Below are 17584 nucleotides of genomic sequence, written 5' to 3' on the forward strand. Positions count from 1 at the left end.
ATTAACTATGGGTTATACATGGCTTACCCTTAAGATGAGAGTCAGTTTCATCTCCTACTCTCAATAAAATAAGGATGAAAAGGTGGGTAATGTTTTTAGAGTCTTAGTAATTGTTTCACAGCATCTCTGGACCAGAAGAAAGAACTAACAGTTCCATTTATTAAGTAGTTACGTTTTGAAATAGCTTGGTAAGAATTTATACACAAACAATTTAGCGCCTGTTGGACACTGCACACTTTCTCAAGACTTGGAATTTGATCAGACACTATCACTCTCATTTCTTGTTCCACATTGATTTTTTAGGGATACTTGCCTTTCATCATAGCCATTGCTGGAAACCCAGCTTTGAAGAGATTTGACGTCATTGGAAGAAATATAATAAATGAATTTTGAAACTGTGAACTACCTCAAGTTAGTAGTTTACACAGTGTCTGACAAATGTTGCTGTGATTCCCTTGAAAATTAAAAACATCCTGAAACACTCCTTTGAGTTCACTGTACCCCCTGAGGTGCCTGGCACAGTTTGAAAACTGGTAGGGGAGCAAGGCAAGTACAATGCTGGTGCAAAGTACAGCAGGGGCAGAGGAGTTGACAAGAAGTTAAAAAGAAGGAAAATTTTGAAAAATATTTGCAAGTGAAAAGTTGGAGGCAGAGAGAACTGGTCCAAAAATGCTGAATGAACAGGATGTGGAGACAGAGTTTGGACCTGGACGGCTGGCGAACTCCCATGTAGAAGGCAGCTCTTGGGGTCCCTGTGCAGCTCCACCTCCACTTTCTTGAGAATGACACCCATCCTCCACATAGGAATGGGCCCCAGCAGCCATATTCATCTCATGTGACTCATCTGTCTGGCAGAAGATAACTGGACCAGGGGATTGGTTGCATTTGAGTCAGCCTAAACTTGTTGGATTCTCTCCTAAGAATCTGCAGTTAAGACTTGTATGAGTTTTCTATGGCTGCTTCAAGAAATGCCCACAAAGTATTTTGCAAGATTTAGGTAGAGAAGTAGAAAAACACAGGTCTAAGGTGAAGGAGAAAAGTTATCTAGAGAGAGAAGCAAGAATAAAGGGACATTTGAGTGCCAAGAGAGACCAAGAAACAAACTCTGCTTGGTTCTGTTTAACTTTACAGTTCTTAGTATCAGTCTCCCAGGAAGCCCAGCCATTTTCAGGTTCTAGAATTTACTTGAATTTTTCAGCAAATTTTTTCATTTGCTGGTTTGTAATTTATAATGACAGACAAAATAGAACAACTGGACAAGTAGGGAAGATGGTGAATCTTCAGTCTTCTTAAGACTGTAATCAATGCCACACAAACAACAGAAAATTCTGATAGTGGCTACTCACAAAATAAGGATGAGCAGAATTTTTTTTTACATGAAACAGAAGTTGTTTGTTTCTAGAAATAATATTGCTAGAAATCATATCACATGAGAATCTGCTGAAGATGCTTAGAATGTTTACCCCACGAAACAAAGGGCTGTGATGGATGGTTTTTAAACTTGAAGGACTATCATGGGTAAGAATAACTAGATGTTTTATTGGGAGTCACATTCTGGGTTAATTTAGGAAGGAGTTTCCAAAAATTTTAGCAGTTCAAAATGGAGCAGCCTGATGCCTGATCTGAGTTCTAGAAAGTGTAAGAAGGAAGCATCCTTGCCTGGCATGGTAGCTCATGCCTATAAATCCCAGCACTTTGGGAGGCAGAGGTGGGTGGATCACCTGAGGTTGGGAGTTTGAGAGCAGCCTGACCAACATGGAGAAACCCCCTCTCTACTAAAAGTACTAAATTAGCTGGGCGTGGTGGTGCATGCCTGTAATCCCAGCTGTTCCGGAGGCTGAGGCAGGAGAATCACTTGAACCCGGGAGGCAGAGGTTGCAGTGAGCTGACATCATGCTATTGCACTCCAGCCTGGGCAACGAGAGTGAAACTTCGTCTGAACCAAAAAAAAAAAAAAAAAAAGAAGGGGCCGGGCACGGTGGCTCAAGCCTGTAATCCCAGCACTTTGGGAGGCTGAGGCGGGTGGATCACGAGGTCAAGAGATCGAGACCATCCTGGTCAACAAGGTGAAACCCCATCTCTACTGAAAATACAAAAAATTAGCTGGGCATGGTGGCGCGTGCCTGTAATCCCAGCTACTCAGGAGGCTGAGGCGGGAGAACTGCCTGAACCCAGGAGGCGGAGGTTGCGGTGAGCCGACATTGCGCCATTGCACTCCAGCCTGGGTAACAAGAGCGAGACTCCATCACAAAAAAAAAAAGAAGGAAGCATCCTAAAAACAAAAACAAAAAAAACCATGAGCCCCTTGGGGACTATGTCATGTTCCTCTTGGTATTCTCGGTACCTATCACAGGGTCTAGTGCTTAGCAGGTTCTCTGTCAGTGCTTCCTTAATAAATGACAGAATGAACAGCAGAAGTTTTAACGGAGCCTGAGTGACTATTTGGGATGATGTCAAAAAGATAGAAGACTGGACTGAAGAATAAAGATATTAATAATAATGATGGCTTTCATTTGCTAAGCCTTTGGTTTGTATTATTGATTGACTGATTGATTGACTGAGGCAGGGTCTGGCTCTGTTGCCCAGGCTGGAGTGCAGTGGTGTGATCTTGGCTTACTGAAACCTCTACCTCCTGGGCTCAAGCAATCCTCCCACTTAAGTCTCCCAAGTAGTTGAGACTACAGGTATACACCACCACACCAGGCTAATCTTTGTATTTTTCGTAGAGACAGAGTCTTGCCATGTTGCCCAGGCTGGTCATGAACTCCTGAGCTCAATCCATCCACCCTCCTCAGCCTCCCAAAGTGCTAGGATTATAGGTGTGAGCCACCATGCCCAGCTGTTATCATCTTATTTAATCTTCAAGAACCCTATATGGCAGTTGCCTCTGTTTTTACAGAAATGGGAACTGCACCACAGGGAGGTTAAGCAGCAAACTCTACACAGGCAGTAAGTGGTGGAATTCAAGTCATCTCCTAATAGAAAAATCATTGCTCATGTATTGAGCAACTGCTATGTTATAAGAGTTTTATACCCGTTGATCTCTAAGGTGTTTTACAATGGTGAGTCTAGGATTTCTTGATATCTGTCACCCAAGTTCTTGCCCAGAACCCTCCTCTGCCTGAGTAAGTCAGAGGGTTGGGGCTCTCAGTGTAACCAGCCTCCTTAACCACTATGAAGTCTGAAGAAGCTCAGTTTTCACTGCTCAATGACTCAATTATCTGCTCACTCCTTAGAAAAAAGCCACTGGCTTCCTCACCCCAACTTAATCCAAGTATGTTATTCCTTAGGAGTCAGGCAGCTCTCATTAAGAATGGAGAGGTCTTCATCCTTTCTGTTAGCCTCTTTAGTTTAGGGGAAATGTAAGTTAACAAAAAATATATATTTTTTCAAATCTGATTTACTTTTTAATAGTGTAATTAACCTTCAGTGCACTATGCATTTGTACTGAATGGCTTTTTGGTTTTTTTCTATTGCTTTTCCTGAGAAGGCTGCATGCCTGTCTGCCTGTCTATCTGGCACTAAGAACATACCAGCCTCAGAGGAGCAGCCCCATAACTGCTGGCCACTGGTCTCTGCAGCCTCAGCATCCCTAAACCCCTGGGGATAGGAGATTAATCACTGGTCTTAGGTTTGAGGTGCAGGTGCTATGTGACTTTAGATAATCCATGTTCCTCCCTGAAGTAATATGCACTTTAATATTTAACTTTATACATCTTCTGTTCTGTACGCTTCAAAAAGCCACTGGCTTCCTCACCCCAAGATGAATACATGTTTCTGTCTTTATTTATAGCCTATTTCATATTTTTAGGGAGCCCTTGAGCCAAACAAGCATGACTTGTGGGTGGCAGTCATAAAGCAACTTAATATTTGTCTTCTAGTCTCTCTTTAAATTTCCTATTTGTGGCCAATTATTTCCCTGCCCTTGAGTAAACTCACTTAGGTGCCAAGACTTTTATGGACTCTTGTAGGTGTCAAAACACAGCCGTAATGCAATTGCTCAGATGTTCTGTCCAAGGTGATAATAAAAACTTTTAAAAGTTGCAGCTTCTCTCTTCTTTTATTTTAGGCCTGTTGCAGACAGGAGACCTACAGTTGGAGAATGGAAACATAGCCACCTTCTTCTCTCTTTTCTGTTGTTTTTTTCTGGGTTCATTGACATCTTTACACCTGTACCCTCAGCTGGAGAACCGTTTCATGGCCTCTCTGGCACTGGGGCATAGGCGGAGGAGAGGAAAAGACAAAAAGTTGTTACTTGTCTGATACTGCCGTGATTAAGTTGATACATCCTCTGGTGGGGCACTTTCAGAGTCTTTCAAGATAGCTCACTCTCATTGCTGGAAATCTGTATCCTGCAGTTCTCTTACTGGGGTCAAACACATCTTTCTTTTGGCTGGTTCTTTGCTTTTTCTTGATCCCTCGATAACGAGCAATATCCTCAGTGTGTTAGCCTGTTTTTGTGCTGCTATAACCCTGTCTCTACTAAAAATACAAAAAATTGGCTGGGCATGGTGGCGCACGCCTGTAATCCCAGCTACTCGGGAGGCTGAGGCAGGAGAATTGCCTGAATCTAGGAGGCGGAGGTTGCGGTGAGCCGAGATTGCACCATTGCACTCCAGCCTGGGTAATAGCAGCGAAACTCCGTCTCAAAAAAAAAAAAAAAGGAACAGAAATGTATTTTTCATGGTTCTGGAGTCTGGGAAGTCTAAGATCAAGACAACAGCAGGTTTGTTGTTTGGTGAGTGGGCAGTCTCAGCTTTCAACATGGCACCTTGAGTGCCACATCCTCCAGAGGGGAAGAACACTGGGTCTTCACATGGCAGAAGGCCAAAGAGTAAGAGGCATGAACTCCCTCCCTCAAGCCCTTTTATGAGGTCATTGACCCTATTCATGACGTAGGATCCCTCATGACCAATCACCTCTTTAAGGCCTCACCTGTTAATAGTATCACATTGGCCACTGAATTTCAACACATGAATTTGGAGAGGACACATTCAAACCATAGCACTCAGTTTCATTTTTCTGAGACCTCTTTACTTAACAAGATGGAAAGTGTCTAAAATGACCCTGCACAATCTTTCTTGAGTGACCTTCATCTCCTTCATAGAAAAAACACAGTTTTTACCTATAAATACTAGGGGAAGAAGGAAGTTGTTTCTAATCAAGCAGCTGACTGGTGAGCATATCTCTTGCCCTTTAGAATTTCCAGGTGGAGTTCAGACACAAGCCCACTGTGCCACCTGAACTGTAGGTGCCATATGTTAAACATCCAGTGGCTTCCTCAAAGCCCTTTTCTTTTGACTGGAGATTTGGAGGTGGGACTCACAGTTCTGCTCTTTTTAAAGAAATCCTTCATGAAAATCCTCTTTAGAAATTCTTTCTAATCTCCCACTCCTGACCCTTTTATACCTTCAGTGTTGGTATAAACTGAATTTGAGTTGCCTATCTTGTTTTCTTTTTAAATTCATCTGTTTTATTTATTTGAAATTTGCTATTTTTCATGCCTGTACCAAAATGTCTATTTTAACATTTCCGACAAGATTTTACTTGTTTATTCAAATAGCATTAAGCTCCCACTAGACCAGCACAGTCCAATAGCAATATAATGCAAGGCACTTATGTAATTTAACTCTTTCTAGCAGCCAGATTAAAAAAAGATAAAAACAGGTGAAATGAGTTTTAATAGTAGGTCTTCTTTAATGTAACATATCTGAAGCGTTATCTTTTGAATATGAAATCAATTAAAAATACTAATGAGATATTTTACATTCTTGTTTTGCACTAAGTTTTTGAAATCTGGAGTCTACACTTACTCCACATTCCAGTTCGGACCAGCTACATATTCAGTGATCAGTGGCCACAAATGACTAGAGGCAACTGTAGTGGACAGTACAGCAGTAGCTTGTAAGTTCTGTAGGCAAAGTTGCTGTCTGTCTCATTCATTGTTATAAACAACAATGTTTGGCATAGAGTAGGCATTCAATATTTGTGAAATTGAACTGAAATATAATTGAAAGAATGAAAAAAATTGCCAAGGGAATCATTCAATGTCTTCCCACAGTACTTACATTCTAAATTATTTGATTCTGCACCCAATTAGTTGGCTCACATAGTTTGTAATTCAATTATTCCACAAGCATTTAAGCTTCTCAAAGGCTTAAGTGTCTTCATCTTGTTCTCTGTTGTGTCTCCCAGTCAACCACAGTTTCTAGTATTGTGATGCGTAGATTGATGCAATCAACAAATATTTATTTAGTGCCCATGCTGGGCCAGTTACTATTTTAGGTGCTGGGGATACCATAAGGGAGACACAGTCTCTTATGGAGCTCACAGACAATTGAAAGTTACAAGAGCTTTGAAGGAAATAAATAGGGTGACATGGTTGGTGTGATGGAGGACAGAGGAGCAAGGAAGTACAGAGAAGGAGATAGTATTATGAAGAGCCAGGGAAGGGCAATCTGAGTGTGTCTGTTTGAGGCAGCCACATTGACTTTTCATTTTCTCAAGCACTCCAAATTCATTTCTGCCTTTAACTTTCTGCTGCTTTTTCTTGTGCTGCCCACCCTCTCCTTTGCTCTTCTATAGCTGGTGTCTTCCCACATCTCAGCTCAAACTCAATCGTCTCCTCAAAGATACCCTCCCTAACCACCCATCTACTGGGCTCATCACGTCTTAACATTCTGTTTAGTACCACGATCTCAGATGATCTTGTTTATGCTTCTTTTGTCTCCCATATCAGAAGTAAAGCTCCAAGAAATTGCCTTGACAATTGCTTCTTTCAATGCTTAGAAAAGTTTCTCTATGACAAATATATGACCCATAATTAGTCATCAATAGATATTTATTTGAATGAATGACTGAAGGTCAAGAGTTAAAGTCTTTGGGCAATGTCTCAAGTCATGATTTGACTAAACATAAGTGGAGTCTAGGAAGAACCGCCCTCTATTTGTCTGCTGTCTCTGAGAATGAAAATGGAGTTAATGCATATGAGATTTATACTCTTATGCCGTCTTGGGCACTGGGCGACCAGAGTTCTGGTTCCAAGTCCTTTGAGAATCTACAGCTATGGACCATCTGACTGGGTACATGGCCACAAACTTTTGGTCATAACTTAAGGGTATTCGTGGACCTCCTGAAGAGGTCAAAGGACCACAAGTTAAAAATTCCTGTAGAGATAAGAGATTCCCACAGCAACACTGGGAGGCAGGTGTTCAATGAGATAATGCACGAAGCATCTTTAAAGAACTAGGACAAGTGCCTGGCGAAATGTGCCTTTGGAGAGAGGTGGTGTCCTAAGAATCCTTAGAAACCAAATTCTTTTGCAACGAGCAGCTGGGGCGGCGGTTGCTATGGACGCTTGCCTCCTCCAATTATCGCGCCGCTTGCTAGGCTGTGCGGCTCCGTGGTTGCCGTGGCAACGGACAGCAACAGCTCCGGCGGCTCAGACTGAATGCGGGAGGCTTCAAGCTAGGTATGGAGCCCCTCGCCCGCGGCGGTGGCAGCGGCCTCTGTGAGTTGGACGCGGGGTCTGGGCGGGAAATGGGGGTGGAATAAATGTGGGATCCGGAGTGCAACAAGGTCAGAGACCCTCGCAGAGATTGTGGGGTCAAAGTGTGGGGGGCGTGGGGACTGGCCGGGGCGTCTGCTTGCTCTTCTCGTCCTCGCCCTGCGTCCCAGGGGTTCCCCAGACTTTCCAAATCCCTCCCCTCCTTAGCCTTCCCTGGTCCTTTCTCACTCCCGTGAAAGTTACGGGACCTCGGAGTTTGTTCTTGGGATTCCCCTGCCAGACAGGTAGCCTGAAGAGTAGAAGGCCTGGGGGTGCTGCCTTGTTTCCAACTTCGAATTAGCTCCCAGGCCTTAGATGAATCATTTCCTCTCTTACCTGGGAAAATGAGGTGCCAAGCCCCACTCCTTCAGCTCCTTCCCCAGCTTTCTTTTCCGGATGACTGTGAGGGTCAAATGTAGGATCAGTACATCCCCAGGTGTGCTTTATCTGTATGATCTCCTATCATAGCCTCAGCGGTCCTAGGAAGCGCCCGTAATGATTAACCTGCCTTTACTGTTGAGCAATCTGGGCTCAGAAGGTGTCCTTTGGTCAGGCTGGTGCGTGGCTGTTTGTATGACTTTTAGCCTCTGTAGGCTCACCTGTTTATCTGGAGTGTCTTGCTCCCTGCCCCTATTGGGTCTTGCCCTTTTCATTTCCGAATAGTCAACCCAGATGTATTTTATTGAGAGGACTCTTTCGTATTCTCCTTCTTTACTCCTTAAAGTAACTGAGGTCCTACTTCATGGTCCAAGTACTAACCTAGGTGTTTTGCAGGAGAAAATAAATATTGTAAGACTGAATCTGTGCCTTTGATGATCTTATGGAATGGAGTCACGAACTCACTCTGCCATAGGCTGGATCACCTGAGGTCAGGAGTTCGAGACCAGCCTGGCCAACATGGTGAAACCCTGTCTCTACTAAAAATACAAAAATTAGCCAGCCTGGTGGCATGCACTTGTAATGCCTGTAATCCCAGCTACTTGGGAGGCTGAGGCAGGAGAACCGCTTGAACCCGGGAGTCGGAGGTTGCAGTGAGCCAAGATAGCACCATTGCACTCCAGCTTGGGTCACAGAGAAACACTCCATCTCAAAAATAAACAATAAATAATTAAGAGAGTGTTTAAGTCAGGTGAAAGTTGAACACAGTCAAAAATATCCTTGGAAAATTCCTTAAATCACCCAGGAGCAACCCAGTTCAGAAACTGAGCCATTAGAAAGCTTTGATTCTGAGAATACTTAAGCAAATTGCATAAATTATGATTTATAGACTCTTCCCATTTGTCAACATGAATTAGTAGAAGAATACATTTGTCAGTTTCATTTTCTTTGTTCTTTAAATTTTGCTGTGCCTTCATTTCACACTTGAGTTTCTTCCTTCAAAATATCAAGGGGGCTGTCACCATTTATGTGGTTATTTGGACATCACTCTTTGCTTGGTGGTTGGGTAAATCCTTAGAATCATTTGTGGATACCTCCCATGTCTGGAAGGATTGACTGATTATTCCAGCACTGATGAAACTCACCAGAGTATTCAGGACCACCTCAGCTCATCTAGACAGAGGTCCATTAATTGTAATAGCAAAGGCAATCACTCTTTAAAAGGTTATTATTCTGCCTTTCAATTTAGCCAAGTATGAATATAGTTGAAATTTCATCGTCCCCATTGATGCAACTCTTTGGGGTCTTTGCCTTGCAGACTCATCAACACTTGATTTACGGGTCGTAAACTCTTGTTTTTGTGATGGGAAAATAATGGTTGTTACTTTATAATTTTACTTCCTAGATCTTCTGTGAGTTGCCTGACTTTATCTTTGCCCAATTTTAAATTTGGTGATCCTTTTGGTATTGATTTGTAAGAGTGCTGTACATACCCTGGATATTGGTGCTTTGTATGTTATGTTGAGATATAATTAAAATTAATATTTTTCCTGGTATGATCTTAGCTATTTTTTAAAGTCAGATTTATTGATATATAATTTACATATAGGGAAATGTACCCCTTTTATGTGTACAGTTCCATGACTTTTGAAAATACAGAGTTCTCTACTGTATTACTCTGTTATCATGCTGCTAATAAAGACATATCCAAGGCTGGGTAATTTATAAAGGAAAGAGGTTTAAGTGACTCACAGTTCCACTGACGGTGGAGTCCTCATAATCACGGTGGAAGGCAAAGGAGGAGCAAAGTCACATATTACATCATGGTAGGCAAGAGAGTGTGTGCAGGGGAACCTCCCCTTTATAAAACCATCAGATCTTGTGAGACTTAGTCACTGTTGTGAGAACAGCCCAGGAAAACCTACCCCCATGATTCGGTTACCTTCCATGGGGTCTCTTCCATGGCACAAGGGGATTAGGGAGTTACAATTCAAGATGATATTTGTGTGGGGACACAGCCAAACCATAATATATATCTATCACAGTAAGTATATAGAATGATTCCATTTAGCTAAGAAAGTTCTCTTGTACCACATTGTAGTCAGTGCTCCTTCCCCACTTCAAGCCCATAGCACCAATGATCTGTTTTCTGATTCTGTGTTAACCAGAATGTCACATGAGTGGAATTATAACATATATAGCACTTTTTGTCTGGCTTGTTTTATTTAGCATATTGCTTTTGAGATTTAGCCATGTTGTTGTATGTAACAGTAGCTCATTTCTTTTCATTGCTGTGTACTATTCTATTGAATGGATGTACCACAAACAAATGGACATTAGGATTGCTTCCAGTATTTGATAATTATGAATAAGTAAAACTGTTATAAATATTCCCATACAGGTCTTTGTATGGATATATGTTATTAATTATTTTGATAAATACCTGGGAGGAGGATTGTTAGGTTATATGATAAGTATTAATTTTACAGGAAACGCCAAATTGCAACCTTGTTAGCAGGTGATAATTTTGTTAAGTTTAGCTATTCTTATAGCTATGTAGGGGTATCTCATTCTGCTTTTAATTTGCATTTCCCAGTGATTAATGATGTTGAATAACATGCTTATTTGTTATTGTATCTTTGGTGAAGAAGTTTGGTAAACTTGGGAAGTTTCTGTTTGTATCTTTTGCCCATATCATTCATATATATGTACATATATGACAAAAGTCAGATATTTAATTTGCATATAATTTCTCCCAGTATGTGACACATCTTTCCTTTTTAAAACACTTTATTATGGAAATGCCAGGGGTTTGATCTAGATCTCATTGTTTACAGCACAGAAAGCCAATCATTGGGACAAAGAGTACTGCCAGGGAAGAAGGCTTTATTTGGGTGCCGCAGCTGTGGACATAGGAGATAGGTCTCAAATTGTCTCTCTAACTGACTAAAATTGGAAATTTAAATACCAGGGAAAGAATGTAGAAAACAGGAATTAGGGAGGGGTAAGGAAGAGGAATCTGGCTTCTCATTGTCTGGATGTGGTGATCTGGTGAGTTTCAGTTCCTTTATACTATCTAGGAGGCCTGAGGGTCAGTTTTCTAAGAAAGGAACTCAGATAAGACAAATTTAACTTTCAAGCTTAAGACCAGGAGTGTCAATTTCTGTTTATTTAAAAAGACCATAAACATCAGTTCTATGAGGAAATTGGGCTGGTTTCAATTTTCTTCATGATGTCTTTTGAAGTCAAAAGTTTTTATGAAGTCTAATCTTACTAATTTTTTCTTTTATGTTTTTGTGTGATATCTGAAAACCTTTGGCCTAACACAAAGTAACAAGATTTTCCTCTATGTTTTCTTCAGAGTTTCATAGCTTTGGGTTTTACATGTGGGTCTTTGATGAGTTTTGAATTAATTTTTGTGTGAGACATCAGGCAAGAGTTGAAGTGTATTTTTTTTTTTCATAAGGGTGAATGTTTCAAAACCATTTGTTAAAGAGATTCTCCTCTCTCCACTTACCTTGGCACTTTTGTCAATAATCAATTGATCATGTATGTGTGAATACATGTTTCTGATTTATCAATGGAAGAGAATATTCCAGAAAAATATGAATAGTGTTTTTTCTGAAATGAACTGCCAGTCATTTTAACAGCATAAAATTGATTTCTTGATAACTTTACAGTGAATTTTGAAATCTGGTGACTTGAGTTCTACTTTGTTCTTATTTTTCAAAATTGATTTGGCTACACTGGTTCCTTTACCTTTTCATACAGATTTTAGAATTAAAGATTGATATCGACAAAAAAAAAATCTGTGGGCATTTTGATTAGATTTCATTGGAGTATAGATTGATTTGAGGAGAACTGGCATCTTAGCAATATTGAATCTTCCAATTTATGAACACAGTATATCTCCTTTGATTTAGGTCCTCTTTCATTTCTCTCAATGATGTTTTAAAATTTTTAACATGCAACTTCTGCACATATTTTGTTAGTTCTGTATTTCATGTTTTTTGATACTATTTGATACTATTGTATATGATACTGTTTTAAAATTTTCCATTTCCAATTGTTCATTCCTTGTTTCATACCCAATCAAATGTTAAACCTTATTCAAATGTCTTAAGGTGGAGAACTGTGTTATGTTTGTTGCAAGCCTCTCCCCTCCCTCTTTGTAAACTTCAAGTTCTAAGCAGCAACAGACTATAGCATATTTCACTCTGTGTTTCGTCCCGTCACACCTGTGGCCAGAATCACCCCCAAAAATGACAGCAGAAGATTTCCCATGATGGAATGCCCCAAACTGTCCAGAGATGGGGCCAGTTGGGATTCCAAAGAAAGAAGGAAACACTAAATGCCAGAGTGGTCAATTCAAAGCATTTATTAAGGAAACATACAGAGTGCTGCAGCAGTTTGCAAAATGGACAGCAAGACAAAATGGGTGTTCTACCTAGGTATGACTGCAGTGAAGGGGTCAGGGTATGGAGTTTATATGAGAGTTTAAGGAATTTGGCTCAGGGCCAGGGCTAGTTTCTTTTTCAGTATTGTAGGCAGCAACCTCGGTATCTTTATCAGTTCCTAGGAATATTCAAGGCCCAGGTTTGGGTCTGCTACAAAACACCTGCAACTGGCTGGATCACAGAGCAGTCAGGACACAGAAAGAAAGTAGGGTGAACAGAGGACCCTATACTCTTTCTCATTCAACTTCAGAGCTCTCATGCTGTTCCACTTCTCAGCAAATCGCCCATAGGGGAATTTGGCCCTGGCGTTTTAGATTCCTGTTTGTCTTGCCAGATTTTACAAGCATCAGATATTCTGTTGGTGCCTCCTCTTACCTTAAGAATCCTCTGCCTGAGCCAAGCTGGATTGTCTCCTTGTGCCTAGAATTAGCAAACGTCCCCAGAGAAAAACATGACCAGTAACCTCAACTCATTGATGACAGACCATTTTCCTTCTGAAATTTTGGTTTTTCTAGTCTATTGTTAAAAGAAAAACCGCGGCCAAATTAAATTTAACTGAGTTTAATTTAATTAAAGAATGATTCATGAATCATTTCGGAGCAAAGAAAAATTTGCAAATTGGACAGCCTCTTTTTAAATTATAATTTTATGTTTCAATCATTTTTGGCATAGAGGTGGTTTTTGGTTACATGGATGAGTTCTTTAGTGGTGAATTCTGAGACTGTAGTGGACCTGTCTGTCATCTGAGCAGTATATACTATACCCGATAAGTAGTCTTTTTTCCCTTATCCTACTCCCGACCTCCCCACCTGAGCCCCTGCAGTTCATCACTCTGTATGTCTTTGCATCTCACAGCTTAGCTCCCACTTATAAGGGAGAAAATATCTGGTTTTTCATTCCTGCGTTACTTCACTTAGAACAATGGCCTCTAGCTGCATCCTACTTTCTGTAAAAGACATTATTTTGTCCCTCCTTCTGGTTGAGTAGTATTCCATGGTATATACATTTTACATGTTTTTTATCCACTTGTTGGTCGATGGGCACTTAGGTTTGTTCCATATCTTTGCAATTGCAAATTGTGTTGCTATAAACATGCATGCCAATGTGTCTTTTTCATGTAATGACTTATTTTCCTTTGGGTAGACACCCAGTAGTGGGATTGCTGGATCAAATGGTAGATCTACTTTTAGTTCTTTAAGGAATCTCCCTACTGTTTTTCATAGTGGTTGTACTAATTTACATCCCCACCAACATCTATTGTTTTTTGACTTTTTAATTATGACCATTCTTGCAGGAGTAAGGTGGTATCTCATTGTGGTTTTAATTTGCATTTCCCTGATGACTAGTGATGAGCATTTTTTTTCATGTTTGTTGGCTGGTAGTATATTTTCTTTTGACAAATGTCGGCCGGGCGCGGTGGCTCAAGCCTGTAATCCCAGCACTTTGGGAGGCCAAGACGGGTGGATCACGAGGTCGAGAGATCGAGACCATCCCGGTCAACATGGTGAAACCCCATCTCTACTAAAAATACAAAAAATTAGCTGGGCATGGTGGCGCGTGCCTGTTATCCTAGCTACTCGGGAGGCTGAGGCAGGAGAATTGCCTGAACCCAGGAGGCAGATGTTGTGGTGAGCTGAGATCGCGCCATTGCACTCCAGCCTGGGTAACAAGAGCGAAACTCCGTCTCAAAAAAAAAGACAAATGTCTATTCATGTTTTTAGCCCACTTTTTGAAGGGATTATTTGTTTTTTTCTTGCTGATTTGTTTGAGTTCCTCATAGATTCTGGATACTAGTCCTTTATTTGATGCATAGCTTGCAAATATTTTCTCCCACTCTGCGTTGTCTGTTTACCCTGCTTACTATTTCTTTTGCTTTGCAGTAGCTTTTTAGTTTAATTAGGACCTATTTATTTGTTTTGTTTTTGTTGCATTTGCTTTTAGGGTCTTAGTTCTGAATTTCTGCCTAAACCAATGTCCAGAAGAGTTTTTCCAATGTTATCTTCTAGGATTTTTATGGTTTCATGTCCTAGATTTAAGTTTTTGATCCATTGGGAGTTGATATGTTTTAATAAAGTATGAGATGAGGATCCAGTTTCATTCTTCTACATGCGGCTTCCCCATTTTTCCATCACCATTTATTGAATAGGGTGGCCTCTCTCCAATTAAAATTTTTACATGCTTTGTCAAAATTAGTTGGCTGTAATTATTTGGCTTTATTTTTGGGCTCTCTATTCTGTTCTATTGATCTCTGTGCCCATTTTTATACCGGTACTATGCTGTTTTGGTAACTATAGCCTTGTAGTGTAATTTGAAGCCTTGTAATGTAATGTGATGCCTCTAGATTTGTTCTTTTTGCTTAGTATTGCTCTGGCTGTGTGGGCTCTTTTTGGTTCCATGTGAATTTTAGAATTGTTTGTTGTAGTTCTGTGAAGAATGATGATGTTATTTTGATGGGAATTGCTTTGGATAGTATGGTCATTTTCACAATATTGATTCTTCCCACTCATGAGCATAGGATGTGTTTCCATTTGTTTATGTCCTCTGTTATTCATTTCTTTTTTTTTTTTTTTGCAGCTGTTGTAAAAGAGATTGAGCTCTTGAGTTGATTCTCAGCATGGTTGTTTTTGGTGTATAGCAGTGCTACTGATTTGTGTATGTTAATTTTGTAACCTCAGACTTTACTGAATTTGTTCCTCAGATCTGGGAGCCTTTTAGATGAGTCTTTAGGATTTTCTAGGTATATAATCATATCACTGGTGAACAGTGACAGGTTGACTTCTTTTCCAATTTGGATGCCCTTTATTTCTTTCTCTTGCTGGTTGCTCTGGATAGGACTTCCAGTATTATGTCGAATAGAAGTGATGAAAGTGGGCATCCTTTTCTTGCTCCGGTTCTCACAGAGAAGACTTTCAACATTTTGCCATTCAGTATGATGTTGGCTGTGGGTTTGTCATATATGGCCTTTATTACTTTGAGATAAATCCCTTCTATGCTTATTTTGTTGAGGGTTTTTACCATAAGGGATGCTGGATTTTTTTCAAATGCATATTCTGCATCTATTGAGATAATCTGTGGTTTTTGTTTTTAATTGTTTGTGTGACTTATCATATTTATTGACTTGCAAATGTTAAACCATCTCTGCATTCCTGGGATGAAACCCACTTGATCATGATGTATTATCTTTTTTGTGTGCTATGTGGGCAGTCTCTTGAGCCAGAGTAGGCTCAGAAAGACTCCAGTGCAGCCATGTGGTAGAAGATGATTTGTGATTAGAGAAAAGAAAATGATGTACAGAAAATGGAAGTAGGCACACAGCCAGATTAGTTACAGCTCAATGCTTGTCTTATCTGAACACAGTTTGAAAAGTTGGCCACCTTTGATTGGCCAAAACTCAGTGATTGGCACAGGAATAGGCTACAGTCTGTTTACAGCTTCATTTAGGTTATAGTTCACAATGTACAGAGAAACCTTTAGTCCAAACCTTTAGTCTCTTTAATGTCTTAAAATACATGATTTTGGTAATTTTTCTATTTTATTTTCTAGCTGTTGAAGTAGATGCAGGGGCTCTCTGCTATGAAATACATTCATCTTAGAATTATACATTCTATTTATTGAGTTTTAATTTTAATTATTTTAGTCTTCACTTCTTGAGTTTCTTTTCCTACAGGATGTTTTAGCTGGTTCTTGTTAGGGAGCTTTTCCTACTCTCTTAGTGTGCTTGTTTATTTTATTGAGAGCTGCTTATCTTCCTTGGAAAGTTATTTATGGGAAGTGTTTGGTGACTAAGATGAAGCATGATCTCAAAGACGTCCTCAGGGAAGGAGGATCATCAGAGAGGGTTTGCATTTGCCTCTCTTGGGTACCTCAGGGAACTACCTGTCCAGGCTCATTTTAAAGTAAAAATCACACCTTGAGGCTTTCTGAGTGAGTTCACAGGTGATGTAAATTTGGCTGCACATCTCTAAAAGAGTTGGCTGTAATGCTAACCTTTCAGGTTGTTTTTTCTTTATACGTCTCTGTCTGTTAGGTGCCAAGGAATCTTCCCTTGCATTCAGCTGGGGATGGTGGGATAAAAAGGGTTTATTTTGGGTCCAGATAGTGAAAGTGTAGTCCTTTGGAGTGGAATCTCCCCTCTTTGCTGGAACCTGGATGTTGACCTTTCCTGGAAGCTCTACAAAGCAGCCACAAGCAGAGCTCAAGGTGTCCTTGTCTAGAGGATGATCTCTTACCCAATTTGTTTCAGTGCTCCACTTACCTTTCTTGGTTCCTGTTTTCAGTTTGATGTTGACTAGGTAATTCCTTACAGTCTTGTTAGCTTTTTGATGCTTTTGAGAAGATTAAAAAATATTTTAACTAGCATTTTCAGTTTTTTCAGCCTTAGAGTTGGTTCAAATAAACCAGCATATCCTACATTAGAAAATAACGTATTACTTTGTAATCTCATTTTTTTAGCACAGTCATTTACATACTCCTTGTAAAAAATTTAATACCTTAGAAATGTAAACGTGAAAGCCCTCTCATTACTCCACTCTCTCTCCTAGTCTGGTTCCCCAAGGCAACTATTCTTAATAATTTTTGTATTGAATTATTTATTGAGCGCATCAGAGTAAATCTTCTGTGAAATCTGGGTGTATTTGCTGTATACATGTGTGACAAAGATGGAAAAATTCTGGTTTAGCAAATGCGAACTGAATGTATATATGCAGACTGGGGACTTTAATATTTTCTTTTTATGTAAAGTGAGTTTTCTATATTAGATCTAAAGATGTGACCGTGAGTGCATATCTGAAAGCTCTTAGAAAATGATACTTGTAAGGTGGTATTTTATTTTATGATAAAATAAGGCAAAGTTAGAGTTGTTTGGGGGAAGGAATACTTCTGGCTTGTGTGTGAGAATGATTTGTGCAATCACAGAGTAGAAGGAAGTTATTACCCCTTAGTAGTTACATAGTTTCACAGCCTTCAAGGATAGTTTTGAGACTTTTTTTTTCACTTTAGCAGCAAAAACGTTTAGAATATAAAAATGCTCAAGTTTGAAAGGAAACTCCCACAGCCTGTTAGTATCGAAACCATGTTTTAATTGGTACACATTCAGGATCTGTGTAATAGAGATTCTTGATCCTGGATGTTGGGCCTTCAGATTTTCTGTTTATATTAATCTTTTGGGGGATAGTGTTCATAGCCATCATCAGATTCCCGGTAG

General features: G+C 40.1%; 1 protein-coding gene and 2 long non-coding RNA genes across 23 annotated transcripts in view; 1 reads left to right on the forward strand and 2 right to left on the reverse strand.

The window, feature by feature from the left end:
• The window catches only part of LOC118149733 (uncharacterized), a 30708-nt gene extending 22709 nt beyond the window's left edge, over positions 1-7999 (reverse strand). The window contains exon 1 of the long non-coding RNA XR_004737395.3: positions 7883-7999. This is a non-coding gene — a long non-coding RNA (uncharacterized LOC118149733). The remainder of the gene's footprint in view (positions 1-7882) is intronic.
• HYDIN (HYDIN axonemal central pair apparatus protein) overlaps positions 1-17584 on the forward strand; it is a 516394-nt gene that overhangs the window by 54744 nt on the left and 444066 nt on the right. For 8 of the 21 annotated variants that reach the window (XR_008478211.2, XR_013530165.1, XR_013530166.1 and 5 more), the window contains exon 1: positions 9819-9968. The exons of 4 other annotated variants lie outside the window; for them this stretch is intronic. Coding sequence is in view for 6 of the 17 variants with exons in the window: in XM_054248686.2 (XP_054104661.2) it covers positions 9854-9968 (115 nt within the window). In the remaining 11 variants the exon portion in view is untranslated. Of the gene's footprint in view, positions 1-4961; positions 5177-7443; positions 7511-9818; positions 9969-17584 lie in introns of those variants that run through there. 9 more of the 21 variants (XM_035282170.3, XM_035282171.3, XM_078357702.1 and 6 more) reach the window with 3 other exon arrangements.
• Positions 4130-4469, reverse strand: LOC144580534 (uncharacterized). Its single transcript, XR_013530170.1, has 2 exons — positions 4330-4469; positions 4130-4212 (listed from the first exon to the last, which is right to left on the reverse strand). It is a non-coding gene; the product is annotated as an uncharacterized LOC144580534 (long non-coding RNA).

The sequence above is a fragment of the Callithrix jacchus genome, chromosome 20 (genome assembly GCF_049354715.1).
Source record: "Callithrix jacchus isolate 240 chromosome 20, calJac240_pri, whole genome shotgun sequence".
NCBI lineage: Eukaryota > Metazoa > Chordata > Mammalia > Primates > Cebidae > Callithrix > Callithrix jacchus.